General features: G+C 29.3%; 1 protein-coding gene and 1 long non-coding RNA gene across 2 annotated transcripts; one reads left to right on the plus strand and one right to left on the minus strand.

Moving 5' to 3' along the window:
• The first annotated feature begins 254 nt into the window (after positions 1 to 254).
• On the plus strand, positions 255 to 6,366 carry LOC130892706 (uncharacterized). Its single transcript, XM_057798260.1, has 4 exons — positions 255 to 1,840; positions 3,081 to 3,680; positions 4,429 to 4,539; positions 5,302 to 6,366. Exons 1-4 carry the CDS (start codon positions 395 to 397, stop codon positions 5,380 to 5,382), a joined length of 2,238 nt encoding a protein of 745 aa, XP_057654243.1. The 5' UTR covers positions 255 to 394; the 3' UTR covers positions 5,383 to 6,366.
• Positions 4,187 to 10,280, minus strand: LOC130892708 (uncharacterized). Its single transcript, XR_009059078.1, has 3 exons — positions 10,187 to 10,280; positions 8,163 to 8,327; positions 4,187 to 4,289 (listed from the first exon to the last, which is right to left on the minus strand). It is a non-coding gene; the product is annotated as an uncharacterized LOC130892708 (long non-coding RNA).
• Positions 10,281 to 10,648: the final 368 nt, after the last annotated feature.

Consider the following 10,648-nt stretch of genomic DNA (forward strand, 5'->3'; position numbering starts at 1 on the left):
GATTCCCGTTCCTTCCACATTTTATTTTTTTTCTTCGCAGTTCAGTAGCTGCCAGATTGAAGTATAGTTATAATCAAGGATCCAATATCCGACAACGTCGAAGGACGTTTGGAAGCCGAATTTATTTATATATTTATAATTTCATCAAATTTAATATATTTTCGTCCACGTAAATGTGAAATTTATAATAACGATCAGGATACTTTCCAAACACTCAGATCAGTGATCAGGTTAACCTAATCATATTTCCTTCTGTCAATTGACAAATGACAAGCTTGACTAAAAACAGTTATGTTTAGTTTCGCGGTTTATTAAAAACGATGTCGAATCTTAAAATATTTTTATTACTGAATCGTGATTTAAAAATTAACAAACGATACTAAAAGTGGTAGAGATGCAGAAATTACATGCAAATAAAATTGAAAACGTACAGGTTTTGAGAATATCTATTCCTCGACTTCCATTTAGTGACTGCTCAAACGTTAATATGCCTCAAAGAAAAACATCTAAAAAAATTAGTACCAAAAAGTGTCTTACTCCAGAAAGAACTGAAAATAAATGTATAGACGAATTTTCACGAGTTACAAAAAACAAAAATATACCATCACAGAAGGGAACAAGTACAAAAAGAAAAAATAGAGTGTGTATAGGAAAGGATAAAGAAAGCTGCCATAATTTGGAAAACGATTCGGATGCTAGCTTTAATGTTGAACATAATAGAAATTTCCAAAAAGACTTATATGTGAAACTACACAATATTATTTCAAATGATGTAACACACAAGCCATCATCTAACAAGAATGCTAATTCTAGGTCACAAACAAAATTTGACGAGAGATATAAAAAACATGTAAATAAGGAGCTACATAATAAGCAATCGGAAGAAGCTGCAAATTCAACATTAAAAATGTTAACTATTCCATTACCAAAGATGTTGAGAAAAGGTACAGTTAAAAATTATTTCGAATCAACATTAGAAGAATCAACTAATCAGTGTACACCTGATAAAAATAAAGTAAAAGTTCCTATTTATAGACAACAATTTCCGATATTAACAAAGAATAATTCTAAAGATCCTTATGCTCTTGATATTATTGATCCAAAAGAATCAAAACAAAAAAAAAGAAGCTCTGCAAAATTCAATAAAACCATATACGATATAATGAAGAAAATTGAAAAGAAGGAAAAGAAAACAACTAAGAAGAAAAAAGTAACAAAAATAACTCCAAGCTATGACCAGAAAATACTGAATATAATGAAAAATGTTTTGCATAAAGTAAATGATCGTGACTCGGGAAATAAGAAATCACATAGTTCTAACCCACCATTGAAATTAGCAACAAATTCAATTAATGACAGTTCAAAAATTTCATTTCCACATTTAGATATAGAAGATGGTTTCCGTGGCTTTGATAAGAATGAAACAACTATTTCCACTTTAAATCGATATGATTCTACTAATTTGGAAATTTCTGCAAATAAGATACCAGGTTCATCACAAAAGAACAATGGATCCCCTCACATACATGTTATCAGTAACATACTTTTAAAAACCATTAAAAATTTTGAGTTTACGAACGCAGCAAATTGTTCTCATTCAAGTACAACTTACCAAAATGAAACAAATAATATGAGTATAACTTCAGATATGAATCCATTAGATAAATCTCATAATTTGCAAAGAGAGTTTCATGATAATATTCCTCTCTTTTGTGAAGATGAAAACTGCGAATCTGATTTAGATAACGATTTTGAAAATGTAGAAGTTGGATGTGATGAATTCTTTGGTTTCAAAGATGAAACTGATGAAACACCAAAATATTGCAGATTTTATCATAAGGTAAGTAACTAACAACTCTAAAATTCTAATATAATTTTTGTTGTATTATGCTACTTTCTACTATAAAAGTTATTAGATGTGGATAAATCAAAAAAATTTGTTTCTTATTACTATACAGGGTATTCTGTGATTTAATGTAAAAAATTGGGGAGTGAATAGATGCTGTGACAAAAAATTTTACTCATACGACCCCTCGTTTCTGATATACATGCCTTCAAAGTTGCAAAATCAGAACTTACATTCAAGTATATTTTCTAAATGATACATTCTAACATTGCGGATTTTTAATGGATGTAGAGTGTTTGGCAGATTTTAATAATCTACACTACTATCTGAAAGCCAGGGGCGACTCATGCTCAATGGTTAACAATCCATAACTTTTACATGGACAACCTGTACCAGCTGAACATAGCAAAAATGAATTTTCCAATCGATTTTTCAACAAAAAGGTACTCTTTGCTCAATTTGATCAAATCTATGGTTTAGGAGATATGTGGATTTTTAGATAGTTGTACATACCATGACAACTGTTCACTATAAAGAGACATGCTGAAGAAAATTATCATAAATTGTAATTATTTATTGAAAATACTTACAGGAGGTATTAAAACAAATTCAAACATTTCTTATTGCATTGCATACTGTCTAACATCGAGTTACTTACTTAAGGAAAAAATTGAAATGTAGATAAATTTAGTTGGTTAGCCTACAATTTATCAAATGAAAACAAAAAAAAATAATAAATATTCAAAGTGGGTACCTTACACTTCTACATACTTCCGAAGTCTACGGATAAAAAAACATTGATCTAAGCGGTGATTATGTTGAAAAATAGAGAGAAATCTAAGCTTTCCAATCATGTATTATTCAATGCCAATAAACATGTTTGTCATTGTGAAAATTCGTTACGAACCTTATTCTGTTATAAATATTGCAGAATATCTAAAAAAAATTTTTAACTGCTATTGTAAAAAAAGTAAATATTTAAAATGTCCGTAAATGTCAACATATATACATTTGTGGAAAGAACAAGCAACTGTCTTTATAGGGTATTTAATCTGTGTTCATAATCTTGATTCAAAAATCTAGTGAAACCTGCATTTTCAGTTCTCGAGTTGTGGAAATGAGTCATTATAAAGATGTACACCTTTTATTTGGTGAGAAAGCAATGACAGTTTGTTTGTTTCTGTTGAGATTTAGATATTATGGTATTTTATTTTTAATCCATTTTTTATTTTAGAAAAAAGAACATCCTTGGAGATTTCAAGGTTTCTTTAAAAGAAATCCACATATTTTAAAGCTAAAAAAGAACGGTTTACCATGTAAAGAACAAGAGATGGTTCTTGATTATGAATTCGTACAAAGGATAGAATTACTGTGTGCCAAAAAATCTGTAGATACTTCACATGTAAAGGAACCAGTTCAAACTTCAATATTGGATTACATAGAAAGTGCTCATAATGAACAAGATGTACCTAATCGACCAAGTCTATTTGATTATGAGGAATACAATGTAGATAAAGTCCCCAGGAGAGTTTTGGGAATAATCCAGAGCAACAAAGTTATTTCAACACCCACAAAAAAAATAGAGGAAGATATTAGGTCTCCAAATGTGTCCATAATTCGTAGTGATGAAAATGAAGAAAATAATCCTTTGAAATCAATAAGAAAGAGTTATCAGAGAAAACGTGGGGAGAGAGAGATTAGAAAAAGTGGGGACGTCCTGAACGAAGATATATTGCCATCAGTTTTAGAAAATAATTATGAAGTTCCACAAGATGAAGTTCACTTATTTGAAGACATTGATCAAGAAAAAGATACAGATTTTAATATTGATATGGTATGTAATATTAAATAAATCAATTTTTATTATATTTTGGAAGTGAAATTAGTTTAGATTTTAAATCGAAAATATATTTTCTTACTTAAATAATAATATTTTTATGCTTCTAAATGTTCTTGATTTTATGTTTCTTCTGATTTCTTTTATAATTTCTCAAAAAATTCAGAAAAAACCTAAATTGAAGAACATTTAGAAGCATAATCATATTTAAAGTTCTAATAAATAAGAAATTATAGTAAATAATACTTATATATAATCTAAAAGCTCTTCAAAACCAGTTAAAAATGTACATAGTTTTTTATGATAAACCAGCTGGGACAGAGAATGAAATTTACCTTGGCCATAGTTTTTTCTAATTGACAATACTAACAAAATATTTTGTTTAAGGACAAAATGAAAGAAATATTTTTTTATTAAAATATACCTGAAATCAGTATCATTTAGATATATATTTTCTATAATAAATGTTCTATTTTGTTATATATTTTTGTTTGTATTTTTGCTTCATATATTGTTTTCACTTGTCTACCTCTCTCCATTCTTTCAATATGCTCTCATCAGCTTGGATTAGATGAGCTGAAGCATAAAAGCCGGGATTCTACCTACCTAAAAGTTTTTAGCAGAAATAAGTTTTATGAATGCTTCTTTGATCTTTTTTATTTTTGTAATGAAATGATAAAAATTATGGGTACATCATGTAAATATTATTAGTTGGCAAATGTTTCATCAATTGTTTGTGTTGTAGCCAATCTTCCCAAAAAAGCGAAGAAAAAGACTATTTTCCGAAGGATCTGATGATGAAATGGACGAGAAGAAATCTAAGAGAAAGAAAAAGAACGCTATGACTAAAGCTGAAGTAAGTATTGAAAGAAAAGTTATTAATTATATAAAAACTAAACGGACAATTCACGCGAAAGGCATAAGAGAAGTACTGTTCAACTCTCGCGGAAAATGGATATATCATACTAGTCTGACAAGATAAATCATAAGCCACAAGGTATAATCTCCGATAGTCGATATTGTTTTTTTGTACAAAGAGTGCTGAGCTGTGAAATATAATTGTTTGAATTGTATAATTGAAATGGAAAATTGAATTGAAAAATAAACACAACAGCGCGCCACCAAAGATCGAGCCAAAATAAATGTTGGGGTCATAACAAACACTCTTTAACACAGACTTCTACGTTCCATTTTTTTTCTAAGGACATATATTGAAAAAGTACAGAATATTGTCCTTAGTATCTGTCAAAAACTTTTGAATTATGGCCAGACCTACCAACCTTATTTTAACGCCTTGAAGATACCATTACAAATTGGTTATGGGACCGCTTCACTTTAAGTGTTAAGTTAAAGGACCCTTTAATATGAAGGCTCCTTTAGTTAAAGTGTCAATTAGGATGGGATTATTAAACCGGCCGTTACACTGATAGATTGTAATTCAGCTGGTTGCTATTTTGTATAGATATTCTTATGTTACATAAATTTTGTTTCTATACTGTATACAAATTCTTGTATAATTTTCTTTTGGAACCTTCAGACATTTTTTATGATCAATGTTGTTAATTTGATATTTCTAATCACAATCAAATCATTTGAAATATTCCACATTTTATTTTAGGAAAATGAATTCAACGCTTGGGCCGAAAAAATGAATGCCAGATTTGCAGAAGAGGATAAACATGAATTAACAATAGAATAGATATTATAGAGTATAAGTAAAAGAACAATAGAAAGTATTTAAAGTGCCATTAAAAGGGTAATCCCTTTAAAATTTATATATTGTTTTATACATTCATGTCCATTCCATAATATTTTCTTTATATTCAACTTTTTATTGTTTTTAAATAGTCGAAAATATTTTAAAATGTTTAAAAACCTTATTTTTATAAGAAATGTATACATGGTGATACATCTTACAATTAGGAATCACTACTGCTCAAAATGCAGAATTTACATAATATGGGACTTTTTTCATATTTAAGATTACATAAAATTTTCGTGTAAGAAATGCTTATAGTTTCAAATATCCAAAATTTTTCACATAACTACCCTACATAATGTGTTCCTTTCTTAACTATAAATGTATCCTTCCTGACTTTAAATGTATCGGAATATCTTAGTCAATTTATTTTTCATACACGTAGTATGTAATAGTTTTAATCATTTCTGCACTAGTTTGTGAGACAAAATGTTAATAATTGCATACCAAAGTATGCAATTAGTGCAGAAACTAGAGATTGCCCTCTTCTTACAATAATGGTTCTTGTGATACTGTAAGGTGTGTGTATCAGGTATGCTTATTTATCATTTTATTGCTGTTTGTAACTAAAAGAAACTACTACCAAAACCGAATAAAAGATGGTGGTAGATACATTTCTGACAAAACCAATTATTAATTGGTCAATGATTATAAAAAAATTATAATCTAAAGGTTTAGCCTAGGGCAGTGAATCTCGATTTTATTATTTAACAGTTTTAATTTTAAACTGTTCCACAAGTTCACAAATTCGGCTGTTGTGCTTTTATACATTACGATTTTTGATAACTATTTGTATATATATTTTAAATTTGAACTTATTTTCTTTTATAAAAATGTTTTTGTGCCTTTTTGCATATTATATTTGAAACAAAAAAATGTTGTGTAGCATTTTAATTTTATTAAAAATAAAAGTATATACATGAATACAACTCCAATCAAATAAATTCAAATAACACCTCTACACAAATAAGGTCGTTAAAGTAACCTTGATCGATTTGAATGACTCAACTTTTCAGTGTCTAAGAGCTCTTTCCAGTTGGTTCGAAGGATACTCAATGTAATAATGTAAATCCGCCCGCAGCGGAATTTCCTGCCGATCAGTCTACAGAATAAAATATTTTTAGAATACTTAGAATTTATTATTGTCAAGAAGAAAATGTCCCCCTGCCTGGTTTGGCTTTGTTTTATTAATGACTATATCCCCTATATGATTCATTTTTCAAACCATAACTTACCTGTTAGAGTAACACCTTGAAACTACGCTTAAAATTTAGTTAATGAAAAAAAAATATAAATAACTGCTTATTACAGTTTCAAGATGTTACTCTAATGTATCATAGAGAAGATATGATTATAAATAAAACAAAGCCAAACCAGACAGGGGGACATTTTCTTATTGGCAATGGTGAATCCTAACATACTGAAAATATTTTATTATGTTGACTGATCAGCAGACTCTTGACTAAGCGATTGAGGAGGTAGTGCTAACTATGGTATTTTATTAAAGTCTGTTTAACTGATTTGTGTGATGCATTGTGGAGCGTTATTTGAAAATACTGAAGTTGGTCTGATGAAATCATAAAACAGTTTTGTTAATAATTTTGACCTTAACATCCACATATTTCTGTCAATAACAGAGTTGGTATAAATAAATCATTTTGACCTTATTAGAATTATATTATATTTAGTCATTCAGAACAAGAAATTGAATTTCAACTACTGACTGAATAAAATATAACCAATCAAAAAATACAATTGAAAACAACTTCTTTAATTTTATGTACTTCAATTCAATAATCAAAACTTGGTGAATAACACAGTTAAAAAAATTTGTACAATCTAATACTTATGAACATTTGTAGAGGAAATTACTTACCCTGGTATGCAAAAATTGACCTTTTTGAAAATTGTTGTAAAAACAATTTTGAGGCGCTGGATTTGAATATGATATTGGTTTTTTTATCTCGTAAAGTTTTTCTACCATATGAGGTATGAATTTTTATTTGTTTCTAGATGATTTTTTTTTAATTAAAAGATTTTATAACTAAATTGACTCAAAGTGTTATAAATGCCTTATCCACTTGTCACTGAAGATTCTTTTTAAAGATTTTCGCTTGTGTTCAATCTTCCCGTTGTTTTTCTGGAACATTGCCAAGTAATGTTTCTTCTTCACTAAAATCTCCAAGACTTTCTGGAAAGTAGTCCAGGCTAGATTCAAGGAAATGGACTTTAAGCTCATGTTGCATCCTGCATTTCCTTTAATTATTCTCCACCCTTGCTTCTGGTTTTCGAATATTTGAACCAAGAAATATACCTTTAAGTTTGACTTCCAAAAATGATGGTAATTTATCACGGTCACATTAGTAACAATGATGTTCATGACATTGACAATAAAAAATATTTTCAAATTATAACATCAATAAATACAAAGAAAAAATGAATTCAGTAAGAATTAACTGAAAAGGAAAACTTATTGACAAACCAATTCCAAATTGAGACAAACTAGACTGCGTAGAACTATTCACAAAATATATAAAGGTAAAACAATACAACAAAACAGAAACATGTTTATGATGTAAATAGGTCTCATATGAACAATCTTGAAGGGCCTTGAAAAAACCTTGTAAATTTAAATGTACAATTTGAAAACGTATAAAACGTTTAAAAAAATACACTTTCCAATTATATATATGGTAGTTTAACAAATTATTATGGCTCACCTGTAATAACCACTAATCTGGTACTGATCAAAACTACTGTATATCAGACAAACTATTCACTCAAATTGACCCCCACCTATTGGAATCTTTACTACTGCTGCTGCTGTCGTTCTCTGCTAGGTTGCATCACTTACAAAGTCAGGAGATCATCTAACCCATCTGAATCTGATTATTTGAATGTTTTTATTTATAAAAGTGAATATTTTAATTTTCTTGTGCTTTTTGTCACAATGCTTTATTTTTTTATACTATTCTTTTTTGAAATATATTTTAAAAAATCATAAATTTTTCATTTTTTTAAATGCCTACTACAGTATCTATTTATAGCAGTGGTTCCTAAACTTTTTTGTTTCATAGAACACTTTCAAAATTTTGCTGGATCTGGTGGACCCTGCAGCTACATTACTACCAATTTCCAAATCTCGAAAAAAAAGTGAAGTGAACTTGCGTTGTGTGTCAACAACATTTTTGAAAAAAAAGGTTAGAAATTATTACTTGATAGCGTTATTTATTTGATAATAAAATCAACTAAACAGATTTTCAATTAGATATTAGATATAGAAAAAAATTCATTGAATTACAAGAACGTGGAGGAGAATAAGGTGGAAAAAAGGAGTTAAAACATATTATCAAACAAACTAGTAGCATTAGATACCCCCACAAGGACGGAGGACAGGAAATCAGATCCGGCAATGAAAACAGAATCGGAGAACAAAGAAGATAAAAACACTAAGGATAGGAACTGGGAATGTAAGCAGTACATATGCCAAAGGAGTACTGAAAGTTTCAATACAGAAAATAAATAGATATGAAATCGACATATAGGCGATACCAGAAACAAACTAAAAAGGAGACTTTGTAAAGAAAGTAGGAAACTACATAATAGTGGAGGAGCAACAAGAGCTTGGTTGCCAGACACAATACAGAAGTAAAAAAATGTATAGAAATTGAAGTATATTGAAGATATATGCACCAATCAAAGGAGAAGAAGGTGAAATTGAAGAAAAATATGAAGAAATTGAAGAAGTGCTTAAAGCGATGCTAAAGAAAGACACTAAAGTAGCGATAGGCGATTTCAATGCAAAAATTGGCAAAGAGGAAATAATATATCTGCGAGTAATAGGAAAACATAGCAAACACGATCCAAAAAACGACAATGAAAAAACATTAGTTAATTTTGCAACGCAGACGGGACTCGTCATCGCCAGCACGAAGTTCGAACACAAGGAAATCAACAAAGGAGCAATAATCAACACATCTATACCTATTAAAGACAACTTTAAAATAGCAGATTGAACAGTTTTAAACACTTAACGAAACAGTTATATTAAAAATAAAGAATATATGTGGAAGCAAGACAAAAAAAACAAAAAAAAAGGGGTAGACCAAGAAAACGGTGGAGGGAAGTAGTGGAAGAAGACCTTAGAGAGAAAAACATTCAGAACTGGAAATAAAAGGTAAGGGATCGAAGAAGTGAAGAGAAATTACAAGGCTATGGATCTAAATGAACTGCATATAAACCTATATATATTATAAAAGCGTGAGGTGAGTCATCGAGTCCTAAATTTAGATATTACCATTTTGAGCGGGTTGTAAATGGGGATATGGATAATAAAGGAAATTGAAGACCTATTTTGTGAGTAATTTTCGGTAAAAGAAGAACAAGTTCAACGACACTGAATAGAAATAGAAATCAAGACAGCTGGCAGTCCACCTCCCAGGAACTGATAGAGAGGATACAGATCATGAGATCGTAAAAATGAATAAGAAGAAGAAAACATAAGAAACCCACCGAGGAACTACTGTCCATCTTACATTAGAGCGCCATTTCGAACTTATTAAAGAAAGGAATAATGGAAAGTCCTACTCATCGAATAATTTTCAGTGATCGGACAGTCCCCGAACTGGGAATAAGACTTAGATCTGTTGGATCCAATAGTAATTGTATTTGAGTTGTGTGACAAGCAATCGATTTTTTAGTGTACATAATAATTATTTTCAGAATTAGAAAATAATAAGCTTACCATAATTTAATTATAAATGTGAACAAGATGAAAAAATTTGAATAATTTCACTTAAAACTAATAATTATTAATACTGGTAATTTAGTGGGCAAATACGATCATTTTAAGTTATTTGGAAATTTATAAAAACGTGTATCAAACTATTTTTATGCGAGTACCGCAATATCAAACGTTAGATTTTGAATGATTTACTATTATTACGATGAAATATGTTCGGTGACGTGAATCGAAACGTGGCGTTAAGCCAACAAAGAAATATGCTTCGAAAAATTCGTCCGACTTGTTTTTATATTTTCGAATTAACGTCCAATAAAAATATTTTTTAATCGCTAAATGAAATTGCATTGTTCCAATGTATAGAGAGTGCAGTTAAATAAATTTGAAATGTGATTTTTTTATCAACCAATACATTACGAAAGCGTTATTGTAAAGATACAAATTTTGTGCCGAAACTGAAACTGA

This window comes from Diorhabda carinulata, chromosome 4 (assembly GCF_026250575.1).
Source record: "Diorhabda carinulata isolate Delta chromosome 4, icDioCari1.1, whole genome shotgun sequence".
Classification (NCBI taxonomy): Eukaryota; Metazoa; Arthropoda; class Insecta; order Coleoptera; family Chrysomelidae; genus Diorhabda; species Diorhabda carinulata.